General features: G+C 29.6%; 1 protein-coding gene across 3 annotated transcripts in view; it reads left to right on the top strand.

The window, feature by feature from the left end:
* The window catches only part of Vps35 (Vacuolar protein sorting 35), a 68,891-nt gene extending 42,557 nt beyond the window's left edge, over positions 1–26,334 (top strand). The window contains exons 5-16 of one of the 3 annotated variants that reach the window (XM_067276232.1): positions 4,035–4,251; positions 7,027–7,220; positions 7,641–7,737; positions 14,763–14,911; positions 16,923–17,130; positions 17,218–17,373; positions 18,039–18,161; positions 21,010–21,189; positions 21,418–21,657; positions 21,733–21,876; positions 24,244–24,425; positions 25,857–26,334. In XM_067276232.1, coding sequence (XP_067132333.1) covers positions 4,035–4,251; positions 7,027–7,220; positions 7,641–7,737; positions 14,763–14,911; positions 16,923–17,130; positions 17,218–17,373; positions 18,039–18,161; positions 21,010–21,189; positions 21,418–21,657; positions 21,733–21,876; positions 24,244–24,423 — 1,888 coding nt within the window. In that variant the 3' untranslated portion in view covers positions 24,424–24,425; positions 25,857–26,334. The remainder of the gene's footprint in view (positions 1–4,034; positions 4,252–7,026; positions 7,221–7,640; positions 7,738–14,762; positions 14,912–16,922; positions 17,131–17,217; positions 17,374–18,038; positions 18,162–21,009; positions 21,190–21,417; positions 21,658–21,732; positions 21,877–24,243; positions 24,426–25,856) is intronic. The other 2 variants (XM_067276234.1, XM_067276233.1) reach the window with 2 other exon arrangements.
* The last annotated feature ends 1,137 nt before the right edge of the window (positions 26,335–27,471 follow it).

Genomic DNA, 27,471 nt, shown 5'->3' with positions numbered 1-27,471 from the left:
TTAGTAAAGGAATATATAAGGATAGGATGGATTTATTACCCTATGTACAGTACCACCCATGATGAATGGGTGGTACATAGGGTAATAAATCGGCACCATCTAAACTAATACTTTAAAAAGCTGCACCATCTAAACTAAGAAATATAATTATATGCATGCAACTTATTACTGAATATTTTTTCTTATGTAATCCACTTTTTCCTATAAAATAAAATTTATTTTTTGTTTTATTGTAGCTTTTTGAGAGAAGTATGAAATATTGAAATAAAATAAATAAGTAAATAAATAAAATATTCAATTTTTTGTTTTTATAATTATATTCCATTCAAAGAAAATCAACATTTCATCAAATCATTGCTTTTGAAAGTGAAGCAAGGCCATTGGTGCATACCAAAACCATGATTTTTTTCACCTAACACAGATAACCATTGCTGCATGTTAAATCTACATAAAATAAGACTACGAAAAATATCAAATAAGTCTGTCACTGCTTACAAATATTTTTAAACCCATTCAAATGCAAACCATTAAATATCTAGCAATAACATAAAATGGACTTTCTCCACTTTCAAAATCAATAGCTCAACTTTTGAAAGTACAAACTCCTATATCAATTTCTAATGGTAAAAATATATATAGTCTACTATAAGTCAAACACTTTTCTTTGTTGTTTTTATTTATTAACAACTAACTAAATTATGTTTATGTCTGATTCATATTCTTATGTTTATAAAATCATATCACCATCTAATGTATTTAATAAATATATAAAACTTACATATAAAGTTTTGAAAAACATTGATAAGATGAAAGAGGGAATTACAATCCATTATTTAAAGATATCATTAGATATTAAATTTTCAAAAACCACAATTCTAATAATAAAAGTATATAAATATTGAATTAACAATCATATAACTAAGACATAACCTGTACTGCATACTTGTATTTCCAAAGACTGTAAAAAAACCAGCTAATCACAGTAGAAATTAAACTGCTATAGAAGAAGAGTTATTTTTTGGTTTATGATGATGTAATTGTGAAATTCCTTGATTTGCTAATTATTAAATTCTTAATTCAGAATACAGTAGAGCGTCGAAAATTGGAACGTCGGTAATTGAAATGGCCGGAAACTGGAACGATTTTCAGTCGGACTGTGTCGTGCTGAATCGAACGTTTTTGATACTAAATTTACTTCTAAAGTATAATTTTCATGTTTTTTATATTCTTCAATATATTTATTTTGTTTGTACAAAATGCAGAAATAATTTTTAACGATACGATAGCCTCGATGATTATTATAAAAATTTTCGTTAGGCTTAAAATCGACGAAAATTCAACACGAAGCGACACGCAACGGAGAAAAATTCAACAGGAAGCGATACGCAACAAAGAAAAATTTGAACATCGGACAGGTTAACATATTTTTTCGTACATAATCAGAAATTGGAAAAAATCACTACTTGGAACGACCCCAGTCCCCAATTGGTTCCAGTTATCGATGCTCTACTGTAGTTAAAATGAATAAATAATTATTGATTAATTGAAAGTACTATTGAATATTTTTTGATAGCTATACTTCTCATAGAGGAGTGACTGTATTTATCACACCTAAAATATTGAATTTTATCATTAATTGGTGTTAATATGAATTAAATAATTAAATTCTTGTAATTTGAAAAAGGATTTATAGATTACATAATTTAAATCAATGGCATAATCTGTAATGTAGAATATATTTGCATACAATAAAATATATTTTCTATCATAAAACAAAAAATGAGTTTTTAAATAATTCAATGAACAGTTATTAAGCTTTTGCAAGATTTTTTTTTTTACTTACTTTTAATTTATATGATAAATAAGAATTATTATTCTTATGTAGATAATTTAAATTTTTAAAGTAATAACCTTGGTTTACAAACAATTTTGAATTCATAATTGCAACAGTTGCCATACGATAATTTAGTTGCCAAACAAGCTACTCAGCAAGAGCCAGTCATAGATTAGAGGAACACAGGTGGTCAATTCCTTGTACTTCCAATGTCAAAGTTGACAGCCCAACCAATCAACGATAGGACTACTGGTTCAGCATTTAACTCTTTCTTGTCCGTTTGCTACGCCCCTCTGTTTACGTTTATTTTGTAAAACAGCCGAGAGCAATATAGGTCAGTCAAGGTCAGTCAGTCAGGCGATATTATTTTAAAAATTCACCAAAAATCGAATTATCGTTATATTCATATGAAAAAAATCACGTACATTTAGTAATATCTTTAGTTTTAAATACGATATGTTTCAATACATTTTATTAGAAAAATTTATAAGAAAAAAATTATATATATCAAAACTGACATTTAAACTTGATAATTTGTAACTTTTTGTCAAAATTGACATTGTCTAGTTACCTAGTTTTTTGCTGGCACTGAGCCAGAAAGTGGTAGAATATTGTTTTGTACAATTCGATATAACACTTATGCATGTACGTTTATTCGTTGTGAAATTATCACGCATTATATCAAACATTTGTTTGAAATCAAAACTTTATTCTGCTATCAACTAATATACTTTATTCACTTCATATTGAACGAGAGTATATATTTTTGTAATAAACATATGATTACCAGTAGCAATTTATGTAACATTTGCTGATATTTTTGATTAAAATAAAAAATATATAAAATATCAGAACTGAAGATCACAACTTGAATATTTAAAACGTGTTGACGTATTATAGCTGAATAAACATATTATAGCATGAGTGAACTTATTATAGTAATATTATTGCATGAATATGCTAAAAATGAAATAAAAAATTATCAGGAAATGAAAAATTAAGAAAAAAAAAGCATTAATTAAAATTTTTTAAGCCAACAAAACATCACCTGGACAAAAATATGTGAAACAGACAATAAATAAGATGCTGACATCTGTTGTCGATAAATTTTATAAAAATTGATTTTTAACAGGGTATCGATGAATCAGTACCCTGGACTATTTGCTTAACAATTAGGGGTATGACAGATCAGTACCCTGGTCAAGAAAGAGTTAATGGTGGTGAGATCGCCTTGCATCATTTGACATCATGACACAAATCATCAATGAAGTTGCTATTTAAATTAAATTTCAATGTGCATGTGGGAATGATATTACTACTGTTTCAGTACACGCCACAGTTAAATCTAAATCAAATTAATTAATTAATATAAGCTGCATTAATTGACATTCACATAATATAAATGGCATCCAAGAATTTATGTTTAGAGGTGCTTTAAGTCAAATTAAATAAAAAAATTTACTAGCTCTTTAAACACAGATTTAGCAAAAATCTGCTTAATCCATTTGAAATGAAATCAGCCAATGGAAAAGTTGTTTGACTGCTTTTGCTATGCAAGTTCCCAGTGGCGTAGCGAGGGGGGTGCAAGGGGGTGTATCGTGCACCGGGTGCCCAAATGGTCTCCAAGACAAACTGTGTGTTGGAGGGGGAGAGAGGCGCCAATAAAGTGTCGGGCGCCAGTTATGTTCGCTACGCCACTGCAAGTTCCGCTTGTAGCCTGAGGGATAAAATCAATTTAGGCAATCGTTGGATGTTTCTATATATTGATTGGACTGTGTAATGTTTGTTATATCAATTTGGTCTCCAGATACATGGAAAAAAGAAATTTTTTGAGCTTAAAAAGTTAAATGTTAAATATAATTTAAGTAAATATAAAATATATATTATTATAATAATTAAATATTATTATTATAATATATATTATTACATTACATTTGTAGGCATTTTTATACATGAAATACAGCTAAAAAGGTAAAAGAAACTTTATTTTAGGGGTCACGAACAAATTACTCCATTTTATATTCTCTCTTATGGGAAAATTCATTTCAGTTTTAGAATAAATTAGTTTTTGAACAACTTTTAGGATTGAATTATGTTTGAAAACCAAGGTTTGACTATTTGATATTGTAATTTTAAGGAAAAAGTTACCAGATAAAATTATTAATCTTATAAAATATAATTTGTAAATTTATAATTTCAGAGATGGTGATACAATTGGAACAGTGAAAGATTCAGTAGATTTTATTCTTTTGAATTTTGCTGAAATGAATAAATTATGGGTAAGAATGCAGCATCAAGGTCATTCTAGAGATAGAGATAAGAGAGAGAGAGAAAGACAAGAATTAAGGTTGTTAGTTGGGACAAATTTGGTTCGTTTGTCACAGTTGGAGTGTGTAGACATGGAAAGATACAAGAAGGTGAATACAATTTTTACCATTATTCTATATTCAATTATTAAGTTCTTCTAAAATAAAAGTAGAGCTGTCATAGATACAAGTATAATTGACTTAGAGGAGATGATATAAGATAGATAGAAAAGTATGAGGTTGGGCAGTAATCTATGATAATTTAAAAAAACAATAGCTGATGATTATCAGTTAGTATTTTGTGTAACAGAGTATTTTATATTTATATTGAGTTTGTTTAATGTTGTTTATTTTTAAAATGAAAGAGATTTGTTAAATTTAATTTCTCTTGCCTAGAGAAAAGTATAAGGTCACATCAGGTTTTAATGCAATTCCTGTCTTTATGTGAATTTCGCAATCTATTTAAACAGTGCCAAAAGGAACCCATGTAATAAGTTGGTTCCTTTTGGCACCGGTATACAGAAGAGCAAATTCTGGCCATTCTTCTCCAATGATTTCAGAGTTTCTAAATTTCTAAGAAATGTACTCATTCAAAAATGTACAATTTTCTGTGAGATCCAGACAGCCTATGGAATGAAAAAATAAATGGGAAGAATAAAATCATTAATGCCCTAGCAAATGTCACATAATAATTGTAAAGTATTTTTGTCAAAGCATTAAGATATGTTGGAAGATAATTTGTTGCTAGATATTTTGCTTATTACATGTGGCGATTGGATTTTCTAGAAAGATAACACACTAGTTCACAATTCATTGAAGCTTTGTTTGCAGCTAATGATGTAAATGTCCTTGGAAGTTGTGTCTTAATACTGATCCTATAGGAATCCTATGGAAAAACTGATGTACAGTAGAGCATCGATTATCCGACTCAATTGGGGACTGGGGTTGGTCGGATAACCGAAAAGTATGAAAAAATACATTATTAGTATAGTGTATTAGGCCTGGTTTAAATACTACCCTCCCTTTCATGGTCGAGCCTGTGCTGCCAGCTAAAACATGCAAAAATTTAACAAAAATAATATTAAAGTAGCCAAGACATAACCAAATATTGTAGCGCCACATCACTAGCGGACATTTGAATTTGCCGACTAGAACGCGGTCGGTTAATCGGGGGTCGGATAATCGATGCTCTACTGTATTTCAATTTCCATCAGTTGAAGAGAAAACTGCATGTTGCTCACTGCTGTTGCAACACAAATTGCATAGCAAGAAGCATGTTTCAACTTTACAGAATATTCAGTAAGTCAATAGATTGATTGAACTTATTTGAGAAAAATACTTATAAGTGGATTTACTGGTTATTAAACTTCCACCAGTTAGTTATTGGCTTTAGAAAGAAGGATTGAGAGAGCAATTTCCTAAGAGAAAGCAAATGCAAATTTTAGAAATTTATTTTATTTAGAAACAATAAGATCAAATAATGAACTTAAACGTACAAAACAGTCTCATATAATATATTAATATTTGGTAATCAGTTATTGCATTATCAAACTAGATTATATGTAGATTGTTGCCAGCAGAATGCAGTGACAATTTTCAAGAGAGATCAGATGTGAGAAAACCATTCTTCATCATCATCATTATTAATCCTGGGCTCATTGCCCGTTGGTGTCTGATGCCTTTTTCACTATTTTCTTCCGTTTCTCTCTATCCATTGCCGATTTTCTCAACTCCTGTACATTCGCTCCACACCACTTCTTCATGTCATCAATCCATTCTCTATATGGTCTGCCTCTTTTGTTGGATCCATCCATAATACTGTAGACTAAAGTCTTAATTTTTCTGTTTTAATTCGTTCTTGCAATGTGTCCAAACAGTTGAAGTTTTTGTTGTATAATTTTTTTGTAAGAGATTCTTTTTCATATATATCCTATTATAAAGTTTTTCGTTTGTGACTTCTTGAATCCTATTTGTAAGATCTTTTGGTAACAGTGTCATTTTTCATGCATGATGATGATAATTATTTAACCATCCAGAAAAAATTTATTTTATTTGCGCATTATTGGAAAATTAATTTTACCTTTCTGGTTCTAGTATATATGTAACAAAGGGAAAGTATTGGGATCGGTCAAAAATGACTTCCTCCTCCCAAGATTTTTACATTTTTGGACTTGGGATCTAGAAACATTGAGAAGTACAAAAACAATTTGGAGGATATTTCTGTATGTATGTATGGGGGGGCACAGTTTTGTTCACCTTTATTTGAAGCTTAATAACTCCTGTGATTTTTATTGAAAATTTCTGAAATTTTGTAGGTAGGTTTGGGTATTAGGGGATTGATTTATTAAATTTTGGTAGTTACGTAGATCCACACTTTAGATGAAAACTTTTAAGCATTTTATGATGATAGAACTACAAAAATCACTAATACAGTGTTGTTTTCAATAAGCACAAGACACTAAAAATCTCTTTAGAGAACTGCCTGGACATGCACAAAAAACAACAGTATGACAGGGACAAGTGTCTGCAAGCTAATCCTGTCAATGAGTCAACTAAAGGGGTCCTGAGGAGCGTTCACATTGGCTCTTAGAAGAGTTGAACTTGCAGTTAGTGTAAAGGAGGGGAGGTTGGATGGGAAAAATACTTATACTTATTTTTCAAGTGAAAGGCTTTAAATACAAATTACATTAAAACAATATTCATATGGTACTTCAAAAAATTTCTCTGTACACCATTGATTGTTGCTTTACCTTGCATGTTTTTCACCATTTTATAATCTGTAGGTTTGATCCAAGCTTAAAAATAAATTTAAATTACACTAATTGAATGCTCTTATTACTGTAATAAAAATTAATGTAGTTATATTTATAATATGAAATTTTTCAGGTGGTTCTTCCTGGCATTTTGGAACAAGCAGTGAGTTGTCGTGATGCTATAGCACAAGAATATCTTATGGAATGTATTATACAAGTTTTTCCTGATGAATTTCATCTTCAAACTTTAAATAGTTTTCTGAAGGCTTGTGCTGAATTGCATCAACATGTAAATGTTAAAAATATCATTATAGCTCTTATTGATAGGTAAGAGATTTATATAATTTATTACCATAGTCTTTTCCAGAATAAGAGTAGAGTTGATGTTCATTAGTCTGTATTTGTAAAGGAAAATAGTTTGTGTTCACTATGAATTAGAACATAAATTAGAAAATTATAAGATATGTTTAAACTGTTATAATCTATTTGAAATTTCTGGCATTTTTTTTACAAGAAAGTTTGGGTTATAAAATAATTAAAAAACTTTATGTGTACTTTCTTAATGATTGAATTTTCTCTTCCCCTTCCTGCAAAAACTCAAACATTACACATCAAATAATTTTTGTTTGCTTAACTATGGTGACAGAGTGATACATATTTGGGGTTCACCACACCACCTCCATTCTTATTCTGGGAAATATTTTAGTTCAAATTAATTTTTTTTGCATATTATGTTTTTCTCTTTAGGTTAGCTGTTTTTGCCACACGTGAAGATGGCAGTGGAATACCTCAAGAAATTAAATTGTTTGATATATTTTCTGAACAAGTAGCACAAATTATTCAGGTACATAGAACTCATCATGATTTTGATTATGTATATAAATCTTGTTAATGATTAGCTTCTAGTTAGTAAATTTTATTTGACAATTGGTTATTAACAGCCAAAAGAATGCAAGAAATTATCAAAAACATTGCATATTATTAATACTCCTATTATTTGAGATTGGAAAATATGTTTAGAATTGTGTTATCCAATAATTAAATCAATAGGATGTTAACATTTTAATACAGTAGAACATCGATTATCCGACATCGATCAACCGAAACATTGGTTAACCGAAAGCGTTCCAGTAAGACTGTGTTGGGACGTGTGTCGTGCTGAATCGAACGTTTTTGATACTAGATTAATTTCTAAAGTATAATTTTTTTATTTTTCAATGTTTATTTTGTTTGTACAAAATAATTTTTAATGATACAATAGCCATGATTATTATTATTAAAAATTTTCGTTAGGCTTAACATTGATGAAAACTCAATGCAAAGTGACACACAATGGAGAAAAATTTCAACATGGGATATACTAATATACTATATTAATAATGTATTTTTTCGTACATAGTCAGTTATCTGAAAAATCGATTTTCCGAACAACCCCGGTCTCCAATTGATTTGGATAATCGATGAACTACTGTACATTTGTGTGATAGTTTAATGAAGTTTAATAAAATGAGAGTCTAAGGACAAAATTCATTATATAATAAATTGCATTAAAAATATTTTATAGGCATGAGTTATAAATTTTGTTTTGCTGTTTTGGAATAATAAACATAATATTACTGACTTTTTTTCCATTCCTTTTGTTTTCTTTTCCTTTTTGCCATGTGGGCATTAAGAGAACCTTTTATCAAGTATATTATGGGGTTGGCAAAGCCCACAATAGTGGCCTGATGATGAGGAACAGGGCCTGACATATCCAGGATAGGCCATCCCCAAAAAATTCCTTTAATTTTTCAACCTGACAAGATTTGTTTTTGGATTACCCAGATTGTCACCTTAACTGCTTGACCATCTAGCTGTCAATATTACTTTGGGCTATACCTATGAGTGCGGCCCTTATCCACTTCCTCATGTCAATATTACTAACTACTAACATTAAAACTAGTTCCATAAATTAAAAGATATATTGGTACAATAAACATCTTCAGATTCTTAATATTAGCATTAGAATCTACATAATTAATAGTTAGTTTCTTAGGAGTTAATATTTGAATTTTGCTATATGATGAAATTCTAGAAATTGAGAGAGATCTATTTTATGAAATTTGGAATTTATTAAACAGTTGGTTTTCGAAACTTATTTTTTTAATAAAATGGTATTTTCTTTTAAGTATGACTTTATAAAACTAACTTTCTATAATGCATGTTTTGAATTTTTAGTGTAAAAATAATTTGGTCTGTCGTCAGATTTTAGATAAACAGAATTGGTTGTTATATTTTAACCATATTTTTATTTAAAAGTATTGACAGTTTATGTTATGATAACAGAAATATTAAAATTATGAATAGAAAAATGTTAAAATATACAAAAATTTCATAGTTTTGAACATCTAGTACAAAACGAATTATTACAGTGGGTGATCAGTTAACGAAGATAATCTGTTCCAAGACCGTGTTCACTACCCAAATTGTTTGTTAACCAATTTTTGATTTACTGTAGATTTTAATGGAAATTTGATTAATTCATTCTGGACACCCAAAAAATAAATAAATAAAATTGTATACTTTTTTACTACGTTCATTTGTATGTAACAATAAAAAAAAACATATATACATAGTCTTGCATTTTTATCAGTTATGTTTTTCTCCATTTGTAGGGTGTTAAAGAACCTGTCCAATGTCAATTGCTTTTCTTTCTTCAGGATTTTTTAGAAGTAATTAATAGCATTTGTAATTGTAAAGATTCCTAAGCCTTTTAACCTTAACCTGGTTTGGGTGCCATTCTAAGACCATTGTCTGACATCCTCCCACTTCAAAAGATCTTTAATAGCAAATGTCGGCATTGATCTTTTTCAGAAGAAAATATATTTTGCTGAGTTTCTTGGTGTTCTTCATTCAAGAGTTCTCAGAGTTCGTCTGTTGTCAGATCAGTTTCAGGTTCCATTATGAGCTCTTCAATATTCTTTGTTTCTCAGATATGATTTTCATTACTCCTTTAGCTGCTTGAGTCTTCTTAATTATATCTTTCTTAGCTAAGATTGTGCCTATTGTAGACCTGTTCAAGCCATATTGCCTAACAACATCAGACATCTTCTGCCCACTCTCTACCTTGGTTATTATATCTTGCTTGGTTTCTATGGTGAGCACAGTTCTTGACACTCCATTCTTTTTAGGATCTACAATATTATCAGTATCTTTTTTAAATAAAAAGTTTAGAAAAGCACTTACAAAAATTCAGAGAACAGAAATCAACTAGCACACAAAAAAATTATGTAAATGTAAGGCCCAGATGAAACTCTAAATTTGGTATTGAAACATTAACAAATATCTGATGGGATGTTAAACTTTCACCTTTCGAAAATAAAATCCGATGCAAAACTTAACGAGTACCTGCCCGACAGTCTCTTGAAGAGTATAAAAAAAATTATTTCTGTCTTTCTGTCAGGAATTACAAGGGAGAGTTTCAAAGTTTGGAGGACTACTATCCAATTGGTATATACAGGGTTGAGAATCAATGTTTACGTCTCCCGCGCTCTGAAAGGTTTCAAATTGTTACCTGGAGACAAGGGAAGACCACTCGGTTATTTTCTGTCGCTGCTTCTTGTGTTTGTTCTGTGAGGTGTTTGTTATCTGAACATAAAAATCTTTTGCAAAAGTGTTCGTTATCCGATTTGTTCCCAGTCCAAATTGTTCATTAACCAATCACCCACTGTAATCAGATAGTCAGTGAATATGCTGTTTCAGCATATAATAATGTATTTATTGGCTGTTAAATGCAATATTTAATATTTCTTATTTAATTTTGTTATAATAATTTAATTTTATTCTTTTAATTTCTAACCAAAAATCAAATAACATACTAAAGTTTGTACAAAGTTAAAATCTATTAATGAGCATGATAAGATTATGATTTAAACATTTTTTAAATAAATAAATACATCATTTTTTGCATCTGTTTTTTGGTATTTAATCTATATCTATAAATGAGAATTTTTGTTTGTTCGCTATGCACTCCTAGGCTGTTTGACTAATTGCTATGAAACTTGGCACTTACGTTAACATACATCTAACTTAGGTAATGTCATATGTCACACCTAAAATATCAATTGGATTTTTATATATCAATTAATTTCTGTTTACATTGGATTTGCTAGATTTGCATGTAGTGCCATTTATTGGCAAAAAGTTTTAAAAATAATAAACTAAATATAATTCATATAAAAGAGAATATAATTAAACTAATATTTGTTTGTTTTTTTATTCACTTAGTTACTGCAACAATGATCTAGTATGAAGTAGATATGCTATATTATTGCTTTGATGAGTAGGACACTGACTCATTCGAGTGGAGTCAAAACTGTTATGTTAATAGTCGATCGAGGGTTTACACATTGCCAACAGGCTGGCCACATGCAGTTTTCCAGGTTTTATTCAAGTTAGTAACACCAAAATAGGAGCCAGTTTTCCATAAAACTTCTCTCATGAGGCATCCCTTTTGTCAGATTGCCCATGTGTTATGTTGCCATTTTCAAATAAACCAAATAAACTGTAATTGATAAATTATTACAAGGACATACTTCCATGTAGTTTATGGGCATTTTGATAATGTTCTAAAAATGAGTTTTACCACATGTATTTTTGAAATTTTGGTTAATAACACTGGGTGTAACAATTACTGCAAGGGTTACTTTATAAACCTGGGCAATGCTGGGCATAACAGCTAGTTTATTCTAAACTGTCACAACAGTTACAAAACCAAATTCATTTTATATTTGTTATATTGTTTTTTACATGCTTTAAACTTGATGGTACAAATTCATGATAGTTATATAATTTCAGATTATTATACTTGTACTCAAGAAAATGGCACATATTGGAAAAAATTCGTTAAGAATTTTTAAGAAAATATGTTTTTGTGTACACAAAATAGTGAACTAAAATTTTGAATGTACATTATTTTTCAAAACAAATCAGGTTGTAAAGGTAAAATTTAGACATTTTGATTTTTCTAGAAACAACTGGAAAAAGTTTTAGACTTTTACAAAAAATATATATATTTCTCGGTAGACTATGCATACAGGATGAGTCACTTCCATTCAGTCCTTTCACACACTCGAGGTAATAATGATTCCATGGTGGAGTCAATTTTTTATTGTAGGCTATTCATCCACCTCCAAATGCAAAAAAAAATGGTTAAAAATAGTCCTCTAGCGGTGGCACAATGATAAAATTAATAAAAACATTTTAAAAATATGCCAGGATGAATTTACTTTTACAAAAAAAAGTCAACCAAGAAATATATTTTTTTGTAAAAGTAAATTTGTCCCAACAATTTTTTAAAAAGTTCTAGAATATTATGTGGGTTATGTGGAGTAATTAAAGGGCATTTCATCACATATTCCATTGGAAATAGTCACATCAGCAATGTCTGACAATTTGAAACTTTCAAAAGAGCAACAGCTTGTGAATGTGTTTTTTGTCACTTCAAAACCGGCCATAACACACAGAAGGTTCATGATCTCATCTGCAAAACATTTGTTAAAGTGTTGATAGGTGAACAAAGATCATCCATGAACACTAACCATCTTTTGCAAATGTCAAAGGGCCAATAGTGTGGAAGAAGGCAAAGATCTTTTTCGGCATTATTGTTAGAGAGCTGCTTTCAACATGTTACTGTTTTTTTCTTCCTGTAACAGGAAATAAAAATTTAGCAATTTTTAAGATTTCTCTTTATTTGCAGAATTGGTAAGTTTTTATCATTACTTAAGAATCAATGAGGATGAGTGGTAAATTATTAAATTTTCAGAGTAAAATTTGTATATATGCAAATTATTATTATTTTATCAACGTTATATGTATGAGATGCTGTATCACAGATCTTCTATTAATAATTTTTCTTTAAGTTGCCTTTATTCATTTGATTTTTATGAACTTTTTTTATTACTGACTTTTATTAATATATGTTCTATTAGGTTAAAATTAGATTGCTATTAGAAAAAATTGAATTTATTTTTATGACTGAAATATTAACTCTATATATGTATTATCATCATTTCATTTTTTGTGCTGCAGACAAACTGTACTTGTTACATAAGAAGTAATTTTTGTACTATAATGATGTGGGTTCACCGGGAGGTCGGACAGAGTCGGACCTCCTTTTTCTCGGTCAACAGGTCGGTAAAACCTGCCCACGGTCAAGGATGGCTGTCCAGTCTGGAACTAATTGCTTGTCAGGTCGAGTGGAGGAGGAGAGTGGGCTCGTTGATAAGACAGAGGCGATATTCGAATAAATGACACCCTCTTAAAACAACAAACAGAATTTATTACTAGACAATAAAGAACAGTTACACATTCTAACATCAATAGAACTAATCAAATTGAAGACAAGTCTGCCCAAGAGGGACCACCATTTATTTTGCGCTCCAGACTAAAAACATACACATATGGCGACAGGCCTTCCTTTTTAGGCTTCATGTCGCCAAAGGTAAAAAAGTCCTTTAAAAAAACACAAACATCCAGTTAAAACTAGGAGTCGGTGACACACAGACGTCTTACTCTTCAACCATCCAGCCAGTGGGTGTTTCCGCTTTTTTATCTGCTGGAACAAGCGCTGGAAAATGCAAATTTTAAAGCTGCACCCTGGCGTCGGTATTTTAAAATTTCTTTTTGTCGATTTTTCCGACCGATGGCAAAAAGAATCGACAAAAAGAAATTTTAAAATACCGACGCCAGGGTGCAGCTTTAAAATTTGCATTTTCCAGTGCTTGTTCCAGCAGATAAAAAAGCGGAAACACCCACTGGCTGGATGGTTGAAGAGTAAGACGTCTGTGTGTCACCGACTCCTAGTTTTAACTGGATGTTTGTGTTTTTTTAAAGGACTTTTTTACCTTTGGCGACATGAAGCCTAAAAAGGAAGGCCTGTCGCCATATGTGTATGTTTTTAGTCTGGAGCGCAAAATAAATGGTGGTCCCTCTTGGGCAGACTTGTCTTCAATTTGATTAATAATAATCTCGCCATCGGTCGGAAAAATCGACAAATCAATAGAACTATTACGTACTAAATTAGGAGTTTACGAACCCGAGAGAGAGTTTACAGATTAGTGGTCATCATACCTCATCAAAGGATCGTCGGTGAAATGGAAGGAGTCCGTTCGAAGTAAATCGTCGACGGCGGAGAGGTGTCGGTGGGCCTTGCAGGGTTTGAGCTCGGACGGAGGCGGGAACGACGAACGACCCCCCTGTCCTCGCTCCCCTCCTTTTTATTTCATCCTTGTTAATTTTCTCACCAATTAGCGAATTTTGTCTTTAGTTCCGTTCTGACTCAGTTTCAAGTTTTGAGGGGGGAGGAAATACAGTCATTCCCCTAAGAAGGGTCGGCTTTTGGTTTGAAATTCGGTTGTTGATGTCGAAATTTGTACCAGGAACAGGAAGAAAGTAATAAAGAATAATAGAATTTAAATCTATGTTTTGTTTGTCGATTCGGATTTTCACAATGATCTGTTCAGCTTAATGATTGGCAACATCAAATTACTGATCTAGTCATTTATATCATTTCACTTTCAGTTAAATAATTTTGGTTTTATATAAATAGCTGATTTACTGAATTTATTATTGTATTTGGCAAACATTAAAAAAAGACTGTTAAACTTGAGAAGAATTTTTAAAGTACTTTTATTATAACGATAAATATAAATTTAAGAAAGATTTGTCATTTGTCTAACGCAAATGAAATTTTTAAAATTCAAATCATTTCCCTATTGTTATTTATAAAATTATGAAATTTATATTTTGGCATTTTTAGTTTTAGAACAAATGTAATTTCATAAATTATATATTGTATATTAAATGTTCTAAAATTACATTAAATTTCAGTCTCGTCAAGACATGCCACCTGAAGATACAGTTTCTCTTCAAGTATCTCTTGTTAATTTAGCATTAAAATGCTATCCGGATAGGGTTGATTATGTTGATAAAGTTCTTCAAACAACAGCTGAAATATTTACAAAAATTGGAATGGAAAGGTAATTAAATGAACTTTGCTCTAGTAATGAATAGTTAGTTTCTTTATTAGTATATTCGTTTCAGTATTTTCAAACTTGTACTTTCATCTAAGATAATATTTCAATTTAAGTACAAATAAATATCAAACCATGCATCAGAATTTTGAAAGAGGATTTTATTTGATTTATTTATTTGATGTATTTTATTTGATTGGATATAAAATATACTGCTGATAAAATATTTCACTGATATTTTATAATATGTAAATATATAAGAATACATAAATTCTCTCTACTCGATTTATTGCTAAGGTTTACTGAATTTAGTAAATGGATGATGACATCTGAAAGGAGAATTTACTTCATAAGTTAGAAACCTACATGTTCAAATGTTTACTTTTTTAAAGTATCTGGTCAGTTATACTGGTCAGTTTTTCTACATAATATTACATGTGGAATATGATTGTCTGTTTTGATGCCATGTAACTGTACAGAATATAGTCAATCTTTTAGACATTTAAAATAAAAATGAGAGTTTGTTTCATTGCACTTATGTATGGTTGGCAAGGGACACTTACTGTATACAATAGTAAAAAAAAACTAAGTGATTAAGATAATTGACACATTAACAAAATTTATAGCTTTTATTGAGGGCTCAAAGAAAAACATTTTAAAAATCTTGTTTCAAGTATTTTTAAACACAAAAATTCACACCTAAATGTTAATTCCAGCAGTAAATGAACAAAAAATTTTAATGCTCGAATGTTTTCGGCCGTCTTTCAGAGGCCCTCCTCAGGAATGTATGAAACAAACAAACAAAACAGTTCTATCATTTGAAAATTTCTAACCGTCAAATACAGCTGTGTTCTAATTTTTAAATATTTAAACAATGTACCATACGATACAAAAATCGTTACGTTTACAACATAAAAAATTAATTATTTTTTAAATAAAGCTATAAATAAATTCATTATTATTATTATTATAGCATTGTAAAAATTAATGTGATATGAATGATGTGGAAATTGTTTTCTTTTACATAGCAGAAAGATGAATACATAATTACACATAAAATTATTGTTGTGCTTTGTGGCATTGTAAATAATACTTCCACAATTGTGGAACTGGAATATAATTGGAGTTAATGCAACCTCCCTTCGTGCTTTCTATATAAATCTCAAGAGTCTCCAACGAGTGTAAGTCATGTCAGTCAAAGGCCCTGTATAAAAAAGTAGCTTCATCCCAACATGGAGAAACCCTGGGTTTGGTAGCATACTGGGCTAGTGCGGTATTATACTTCCGCTTGGACACATCATATTTGTGGTCCCGTATTCTAGCCTCAAGGGATCTGTATGTGGATCTAATGTATGTTATCTGACGATTGAAACATTAGTCATGCAATGGGATGCGGTACACTCCTGGTGCTTTCTTATCATTGGATTTGTCTTTAGCATTAGATAAAAGTCGGAAAATATTCCGTTTTCTCTTATATGTTAAGCACAAGTTCAAATCTTTAATGATTCTATTATAAATTTGATGATGGGACAGTTTGTAAGATATAACCACCCGATTGTGCTGTGCATCATTAACTCTCGTGTTGGTGGTAGTTATCGTAGATTGTTGGTTGGCAGCAAGCCTGTCTATTAAGGACTGGTGGTACCCATGTGCAGATGCTATACATTTGACGCGTTTCAGTTTGCTGTAGATGTCGGAAGTATCCGAGCAATGGAAGTAAGCCCTTGAGACTAGGGCCTGGAATGCCACTACCTTAAAAAGCCAAGGGTCTGCTGAGTTAGATATGGTTAATTACACACTGACTATAACATCATAGGATGCAAATGTGACTGTTTTTTTGTGAATACAACATGTTTCCTAAACAATGTTAACAATATAATGTATACAGCTAGAATAATTGGCAATTGTGGTTGCTTCCTTTTTGCATAACACTCTCAAAAAAGTTTGATAAAAAACATTCCATGTGAAAAATTTTTTTAGATTATCTGTGATTAAATGATCCTTTTTTTTTTTTTAGAGTGGATTATAATACATCAGTAGCAAAAGAATTGCTAAGGTTACTGAAAATTCCTGTACAGAATTATAGCAATTTATTGACCGTATTAAAATTAGAACATTTTGGAGAACTATTGGATTTCTGTGATTACCATAGTCGCAAAACAATGTCTACATTTTTAGTCAATAATGCTTTAGAAAATGAAACACTGATACCAATGCAAGAACAGGTTAGATATTTTTAATTATTGTTGCTATAAGTTTATTTTCAGTGTATTTTAATTTTGAGATTTGTAATAATGAATACATCTTTATAGGTAGATCAAGTTCTGCTGCTATTAGCTCCATTAATACAGGATCAGCCTGATCAACCTCCTGATGACAATGATCCAGATGATTTTGCTGAAGAACAAGGTTTAATGGGTCGTTTTATCCATTTAATGCAAGCAGAAACAGCTGATCAGCAGTATCTGGTAAGATGATGATGATACAAGATTTATCTTTTATTTTCAGTCATTGCTACTGCATCAGATGATTATTATTATTATACATTAATTATAAAAACCATAATTAAAGCAGTTACATAAACTGAGATGAAAAATACTGTTTCCTCAATTATAACTCATTTGTTTAGATGAAAGTGCCTCAATATTTTAAGATAACAACAGACCAAGAAAAACTAATCTGGACAATATGACTGCTTTTCCAGTAACACATTTTCGGGTGTCACCTTGACTGATTGACTACCCTTTTTTCTCTCTTCTCATAAAATATGGCTGGTTTTCGGGATTGCAAGATTGGGCTGCAAGTAGCAGATTGAGATATTTGTAGGGCTCCAGGCTTCTACATTTCAAGGAATTCTGCTTTGCTTTTTATAAAATCTGTCTGGCAACCTGTGAGGTTCTCACCGGACATGTGCTGCTTATGTGCAGTTTTATTTAAACTATTATTATTAATTATTAATTAACGAAAACAGCATTCTGTATATGTAGACATATTCCATTTGCTTAATAAATTGCATCAGTTACATGGCATTTGGCATATTGCGCAGAAATATGTAAGTCTCGGATAATTCGAAATCGCAGTTATTTCATCCCTTGAATTTCAAACTAATGAGGATTTCCTGTATTCTTTTCAGATTTTAAATACAGCAAGAAAGCATTTTGGTAATGGAGGAAACCAAAGAATAAAGTATACGTTACCACCTTTGGTATTTCAAGAATATAAACTTGCATTTCGATATAAAGAAATTAATGAAGAGGTAATTTTAATTTATTAATTTGCTAATTAATGCATTTTATATAATTAATTAAAATGAATAAATATTAGTGAAATTTGATTATTCATAATTATAAATTTCTTTAATCATTTTGGATTCCAAGCAGTTCCAAGTTATAAATATATATAAACTTATAAACTTGGAATTGCTTTTGCTTATTGTGATACTTTATAGTTTTCAAGAATTTATACAGATTTTGCAGTTTTAATAAACATTGTTTATGAAATTTGCATAAGTACCTTGCAAAATAGAAGGTATTTAACCGTATAAAAAGAAATTTTTAATGAAATCTGTTGAATAACTAATGATTGCTAAGTTAGTTATTATGAAAACTCAGTGTTATAGATTATATAAGATTATCTGAAATTATCACTAATCCTATAAAATTAGGCATATTCGGGGGTCTCCCTGGAAAATTTTAAAATATTGCCAACCATTTCACCAGTTTTAAATTATTTTTGCCATTTCAAATTATTTATCACCACCAGTTTTACTTACTAATTAATATAGGTGCTGGTAGCTTTATCAGTTTGGTGTCTTGAAAGTAAAAGTAACATGTTAAGCTGTCTCTTAGAAATATGAATCATTTTTGAATAATTTTTTAACAAATAATTCTGAATAACATTTGAACACAATGTTGAAACAGTATTTCACATGTTCTGTCATGTCAAAATTTTTGTTTTAGTCTACTGAAGAATGATCAAAGTGAAAGAAAGTTACCCCAAAAAATTCCCAAATTTTCTCTCAATTGATTAAAAAAAAACTTTCCAATGTGGAAATTCTGGGCAGCAGTGCATAAAAACTGCCGTCAGTTCTCAATGTCACTTCTACTTTTCTGCCCATTCATGAAATAGCTAGGTGTGTGGTGCACGGGACTTCCATCAGGAAACTAGGCATTTGCTGTTTTTCCTAAAGTGTGCTTTGTGATTCAGTTTCATGCTGAATATTGAAATAAGTGGACTAGGATTTTTATCACCACATACTATCACCAGTATTATATTATTTTCACCACTTTAATAAAAAAATATCACCAAGTGGTGATTTTGGTGCTATGCATTGTGATCCCCACATATTAACATGTTACCAGAAGAAAAAACTATATGTATATATTATAAATACATGTTTATTTCATAAAATATTGAAATGGCTTAACAAAACACCAAATTTTAAATTAATTTAATAAATATTAAATAGTAGATATTATCCATATAAAGTGTAGATGGATATTACGTGTAATTTCGCTTATGTATTTATGTATATGCATAGTGTGTTATCAGATGTCTTGTTTTTGATTATGGTTACAGCTGATATTAGAATTAACAATTCAATACAGATAAATTGAAATAAATTATTCTGAGATCATTGTTTTCATTAATCATTGCATTTTAAAAGATTAAGAACTTTATAGTAATTGTTTTTCATTATTAACAAAAGACTAAAGCCGTGATCACCTTGCAGTTTCCAGCCATGCAGGCAACTGTAACCATGACAGGTATTCCCTTTGTGACAGATAAGCCCCTTAAAAAACTGGCATGACATGCAACTGCAACTAAAAACAAAAAGTTTGTTCTACTTGTACCAATTGCAAATGCGCAACCAATCAGCAAATGCTTTTGTGCCACATCATATGGTGGAAACATTGAAAATCATTCATCATCATGTCAGAAAGTAAGAGTATTGATACTTTTACAGAATTGAGATTGATTGAGCTTATTCAGATTCATGAATGCTGTGGGATTTTAAATTCTTCATTTCATCAAAGATTTTATCTCTGTGTATTCTCGTAAGCTCTAATAAAATTTTTCTGTTTTCTTTTATTCGTTTCAGAAAAGGAACTGCTTGCCATTTTAATAAGAAAAGTGGATAAAATTCTGTAAATACTCTGAAGTAGAATGTAAACTGTCAGTAATTGGTTTATTATGAAGTCATGTGTTTTCGAGTTGCAACACCAATGAATGAACAATGTGACCATGACAAGATGCACGCAACTCGCACTTGCGCAACTTGTTACAGTTGTGATCACCTGTGCAGCTGGAAATCATAGGTGTGACCACTGTTTAATGAAAGTTCATGTCATTTGACAAATAATTTAAGTATGATTCTGAAGGAAATATTAAAGTGATTTCTTTCTTTTCCACTTGAATAGAGACTAAACTTAAGTTGAGATGATGTCATTTCTCAAGTCTGATTGATTATTCAAATAATGCTTGTTATTCTACATTAGTCAACTATGCGCACACTGACATTTCATGTGCATGATTATCATATTTTTGTATGTGCATGTAAATATTCATGAAGAATGAGCCAAAAGTTTTCTGTCTGAATAAATTAATAAAAAAACAAATTAAAGAAATAGTAAAATTCTTCAATATTATCCAGTTTTGAAGACTATCCAAAAATAATGGTTTATTATGTTTTCATCTCACCAAAAGACTCAACAGTATTAAAAACACTTATTCAATATTTTAATGACCTTTGAATTATTCAATGAAGTTTATCATCAGTATTAAGTTGTAAAATTCAGTATAGTTGAATGAAAGATGAGTGAGATTTGTGACAAAGGATGAAATTTATTGACGCATTATATAGTTGCTGTGGATACTTACAAGAAATTATTCTCTCCCTTTATATTTTTTTTATCTTAATTGTAATTAATATTTGAGTATTATATATAATTGGTATTATTGAAATTAACATAATACAATAAATTTTACTTGCGTAATCTAATATTTTTTTGTGTTTGTATGTAAGATAGTTGTGATTTTCAAAAATCAAAATTTTTTAGAGTAAAATTAGAGATAAATGTAATTTTTCATTATTAATATTTTAGGATGATAAATGGGAGAAAAAATGTCAGAAAATTTTCCAGTTTTGTCATCAGACTATTACTGCATTGATTAAAGCTGAGATGGCAGAACTTCCTCTTCGGCTTTTCCTTCAGGGAGCATTAGCTGCTGGGCAGATTGGATTTGAGAATCATGAAACAATCGCTTATGAATTTGTATCTCAGGTATATACCACTATATTTAGGCATATCAAAAATAAACTTAGTTCAGTATTTTTGTCAAAAATACAATGTACCATTATTAATTAATTTTACAGCTTTTGATAAATTCTGCAGAAAAACTTAAAATTATTTACAGAATACAAATTTATATTTTTTGTTCTTCTATACAAAATATTTTTAGGTTTTTTTAAATAAATGCACATGATATATAAAGATTTATTTTTTCATCAGGCATTTTCTCTATATGAAGATGAAATATCTGATAGCAAAGCACAATTGGCAGCAATTACACTTATTATTGCTACAGTAGAGCAAATGCTGTGTTTCAGTGAAGAGAATCATGAACCTCTTAGGACTCAATGTGCTTTAGCAGCTTCAAAATTATTGAAAAAACCCGATCAATGTCGAGGTGTGAGTGTTTGTTCACACTTGTTTTGGTCTGGTAAAAGTCAGGCAACTAAGGGAGAAGAGGTAAAGTTTAGTTTTTTATTTTAATAATTTAGAAAACAACACAATACTAATTATATCATTTAATATTTTTGATAGATGCACGATGGTAAGAGAGTGATGGAATGTTTAAAGAAAGGTTTGCGTATTGCAAGCCAGTGCATGGATTCCAGTGTTCAAGTGCAACTATTTGTTGAAGTTTTAAATCATTATGTGTACTTTTTTGAAAAAGGAAATGATCAGGTATTATTATTTAAAAAATAATGTAAAATTTAGTTACAAGAAGAAAACATAAAAAATGAAGAGAGTAACAAAACAACAAATGAAAAGATTATTAGAAACTTAGAATGATCATGTCTTATGATACTCAATTAATTCTTGAAGTTCTTAACTCTTTCTTGACCCTTTGCTTAAATTTGACTTAGAGGTATGATAAATTTATTTGGGTAGTCAGTTAATTCATGTTATCTTAGATAGCCATATTCTGATAATGACCTAAATATGATAGTCAAACATTTCACTTAGATATCACTAAGAATGTAAATTATAAGTTAAACATAATAGATATGATGTTATTTCTTTTTGTTTTATTCTAGATTTTTTATTTTATATTGGTTTTCAAAATTTTATAAAAAGAAGTAAATTATTATTTTTTTAATCTTGAAACAGTACCAAATAATGCAAAAGTTTGGATTCATAGAGAAATAATTTATACACTTTATTTACATATGTTTGTAAATTACATCAAATTGTGGTCTTTGACTTCTTAGACTTTGACAAGAAAATACATAATTTTTAAATATGTACTGATATCATACATGATGATGATTTAAAGAAATCATAAAGTCTGGACAAACTAATACAGACCATTGACTTCAGATGGCACTACAAGAAAAACATTTATGCATCATCCATGTACAGTCAAACTGTTATAATGAGCATTAGGGGACTGACAAGATTTACTTGTTATAACCATTACATCACTGCTTTTCAAAAATATGAATGAGTGGGGGAAATGGGCATAAACATGTAGGGAGCACCCTGTGGGTGACAAAATTTGTAGCTGGATTACTGATAATTACTGAAATCTATTTTTTAATTCTAAATAAGTTCATAAAAAATATATATATATACAATTACATAATACTGTATTTTTGTTAATAGTTATATAAACTACAACATAATTAATATTAAACAATTTATTTTTTCATAATTAAAGATAATACTAATTAATATGTCTGATTTCAGTTAGTCTCTTTTATCTACAAATCTTAAAATTGATATTTGCTTAATTTTTTCATAATTTCAATACTGTCAAAGATGACAAAAATCTTCCTACACTGAAGTTTTTAGCATCACACCTAACTCTCGAATAATTTCTACTTTTTCATATACCGAGAGAATTTTCTTTTTGTCATAGACATCTTTTCTCATAGAAGGATTTGTTTCTAACTAGAGTATTCAGTAATTTCACAATTGTAATGATGATTAGATAAATTAGCAGAGTAGGTCTGGAAGCTAGTCAAGAAAGAGGAGGACAATCTCCAAAAAGAAAGTTAAGTGATAAACGTGTGTAATCCATGCAGGTTGTAAAAATAATTATCCAGTGGTCATAAAACTAAGTAATCTTTTCAGTTTTATATATTCCAAGAATCTGGTATTGTGTTTTTTTACTTGAACAATTAAGAATGATCATTTGTTTGCCTAGCTACTGAAAATTTGCTCAGTATATCCGTGACATACCCTTGTTATAACTGTGAGAAAATGTATGAAAATGCACAAAACTTAAAAATTGTTATGGTGCCTTGCTCATTATAACTGTGAATTCATTATATTCAAGTTTGTTATAACCATATTCAACTGTATATTATTACATACATTGTATTATGCAGAAAAAATGTGTCACTCTGGACTCAGACTTTGTATATTCATAAAAAGGAATAATTTATCTTATAGAAAAAATTTTATAGCTTATTCAAGGATGTAACCAGAAATTTGAGCATTGATCTGATGGCTTGTGTAGACTTAGCATAGGTAATTAGTTAAAATTAATTAGCTATTGTAAAAAAGTAATAGCTTACAATCAGTAACAGCACATTATTATGCAAGGAGCTACCAAAACGATATAGCAGTTTCTCACACATCATATGCAAGCTACATGCAAACCAGTGATACACATCACAGTACTCAATAAAAAACTGAACTACTATTAAATTTTATATTCTTTACCATGTAGTCTAATGTTTGAGTCTGATATGCCTGTTTTTCTGCTTCATCCAGTGATCAACTGCTTGTGACATTTTTTTAACACTATATTTTTAAATTCGAGTGGGATGGCAGTAAAGGGTAGAAAAGTGTTAGTGTGGGAATACTACCCTATATTGCTACATTCTTGCTTATTTTAAAAACAAAGTGCATAATTTATTATCATATTATAATAAAGTAATACACACGTTTAAATGTAACAAAAATTTTTTTTCATGATATTATATTATATCTTTCTAAATAAAATCTTAGAAGTGTAAAGCTTTCAATAAAAAGTGAAATTCTAACAGTTATTTGAATTTCAAATTTTACTTTAAATTTTACAAATTTAATTTTACTTATCAGGTAACAGTGCAAGTCCTTAATCAACTTATTGCAAAGATACATGAACAGCTTCCTGGATTAGAATCAAATGAAGAAACAGACCAAATCAATAAGCATTTCCAAAACACACTGGAACATTTACGAAATCGTATGGATGCACCAGAAAATGATGGACCATCATATACTGGATTAGTATTATAAAAGTAAGTTTTATTTGATATTTAACATTTATTGAATTTATGTTTGCTTTCTTTATACATGAAATTTCTTTATTTTCTCGATAACATGTTATTCAATAAATTCTGTATCATTAATGATACTTAGCTGAAAATCAATCTTGATTTCTAAGTTTATGGGTTCAAAATTGAAAAAAAAATTATATATACAGTAGACCCCCTATAACACAGGTTCATATAACACGGATTCGTATAACACCGCGAAAAAATTGCAATCGTGTTCGTATAACACGCTAAAAGAGACCCGTATAACACGGTAAAATGTCATTGCCGACTCGTGTCGCGACAGGATTAGTCGAATCTGGACCAATAGCGGATATTGTACAAACCATTGAGTTTAAACGAGCAGCAGACCTACTAAAAAACCATTTATTATTTAACAGCCATAAAAATTATATTTATATTAATGATGTTTCCAAAGTTCAGCAAATTTTTCGCAGAAAAATAACTTATCAGGAAACGCGCCTGCCGTTCGACGAGCCGCTCCGCAACAAAAACAAGCTTAAGCAATGGCGTTGTCGAACGGTGCACACTCAGTAAGTAATCCTACAATTTTTTGTTTATAGTATAGTTTATATGGATTATTCCCAAAAAATTATGTGTGATTTGAAAATGTTGAGTCAAATTAGTCTAGAATCAATTAATTTTATGGAAGAAAACCTTTCAAACAGCTGTAGCCCCTAAACTGCACACATGCCGACTGTGATTGGCTCATGTATTTAAGTGACTTGTACAACACGGATTCATATAACATGGAACGTATCTACCGTGTTATAGGGGGTCTACTGTATATATATTAGTTTTTAATTGTCTTCATTCATTTCATGCATGATCTTTTATTTAAACAATGGTTCCTTTAATTGCTGTTTATGGGAAGAAAAACTCTCATGATTCTGTAACATTGTTACAAATGAAACTGAATGGTTGATAGTTAAACAAAATCAACATTTTCTACATTGGCAAAATAATGGATGAATTTAGGTTATTTACTGTAATTTTTCCAATACATAATAAATTGCATTTATTCTACTGTTATGTATTTTATAAGAGATGATTTTTATTATTAGTGAAAGAATATTTTTTTGAAAATAACAAAGTTTAAATGAAAAACTTTTTAGTTTTAGTTACAATGGTAATTATAAGAAAATAAGCTTGAAAAATTCTTAAATCTCCAGCACTTTTATTTTTTCCAATTTTATTGCAAGATTAAAAAAAGTAATGCTAAAAATTCATCTTTTTAATGTGTAAAAATAAATTTTTCATATTTACTATTAAAAACATAATTTGAATTATCAAAAAATTCCCAAATTTATATAAATGTTATGTTCGAATAGTGTGTAATAAATTTAGCTGTAGTTTCTATTATACATTTAACTTGTGAATTTTTATTTTTTCTAGCTTTATTTATAATTTAAGAATTCTTGTTGATTTGGAAGATTTGAAAGAGAAATTGAAAGAATTAATTTTGGCAAGCTTTTTAATTGGAATTTGTTTTTTTTATACATATAATTTACACTGAAATTGTACAAAATATATTTAACATTAATAATGTATAAGAAAATAACAAAGGATAATGTTATGTATGATACTTTGTATTCTCATTGAAAAAGAATTAAGGCTTAGTTTGTACAGTAAAACTATTGTTTTTTTTATTTAATTTAGTCTTATATCATTAAATCAAGAATATGGAATAAGTGCACTAAGATTCTTGAAGCAAATGAACAATGGTATTTTGCAGAAACAATTTTGAAAATATTTTCAGAAGATCATTTCTGAAAATAAATTGTTGGAGATTGTATAAATTTCAATATGATTATTGTAATTGGCTGATAAATAAACTGCTTGTCTATATTTAAAAATTGTTTTTAAATGGCACAAATTATAAGATGTTACCACCAAACATTATTGTGAACTTGATTTAGAAAATATCCTAAAGAATGTTTCATCTTTTTGTTTTATAAAAGGTAGAAATGTATAAACTTTAATTTGCAGATCTGAAAGGCATATAATTTTTTATTTTATTAGAAACTTTTCAGAATATTTATCCACACTACAAACAGTAATGTTAGTTACGCATGTGCAAAACTTATTTTCTTCATTTTTTAATTTAAGATAATGAACAAATGGGAATAACAATGTAAGATATTGAAAACACACAACATTTCTGATTAAATGCATTAAGCCATATAATTGTAACTATAACAATACCTTACAATCTAGCCTTTTTCTTGTCTGGAACAAAAATGCAACAAAATTGTCTATCATACCATTATAAGGAGTCTCTTTTACTTAAAAGAAATTCTTGAATACATGAGAAATTCGAAGATGTAAATATTGAAGCTGTCAACATAAAGCCAGTTTTAGGAAATGAATCTTTGCATTCTGTTAAAGCACGATTCTTTGATTAACCAATAATAGAACGTCTTCATATACCTGTCCATTATACAGGGTGTCCGAGAAAGATCTTTATCATTCTAAACATTAATAACAAAAATACTAACAGGTGAAATGAGATGCACTTTACTGCAAAAAAATAAAGAAATCTAAGAGTTTTTTTTACAGTACCTTCAATGTACGTGAGCTCCGTTAGTAGCACGAACAATGTCGAGTTTGTACTCGATTTCCCTCCAAGTGTTTTTTAACATATGCGGTGTAACAGAGAGGATTGCTAATTGTATCCTGTCAACATTTCCTGTCTCTTTAAACTTCTCCATCCATGCATAAATTGAAAGTACACTTGGGTCTTTATGTTACACATCTGGCGAAAATTTCTTTGCACGGTTATCAGTGATTTTGTTTCGGCTAACCACAATACACACTGCGCTTTCTCTTGTGCAGTCGCCATTTTCTTTCCTTATCACAACTGGTAATTGATACCAGAAAAAACTCTTAGATTTCTTCATTCTTTTGCAGCAAACTGCATTTCATTTCACCTGTTAGTATTTTTGTTATTAATGTTTAGAATGACAAAGATCTTTCTCGGACACCCTGTATATTTTTGATATAAATGTAT

This window comes from Centruroides vittatus, unplaced genomic scaffold (genome assembly GCF_030686945.1).
Source record: "Centruroides vittatus isolate TY-2023 unplaced genomic scaffold, ASM3068694v2 contig_680, whole genome shotgun sequence".
Lineage (NCBI taxonomy): Eukaryota > Metazoa > Arthropoda > Arachnida > Scorpiones > Buthidae > Centruroides > Centruroides vittatus.
This window is presented reverse-complemented; position numbering and strand designations above follow the sequence as displayed.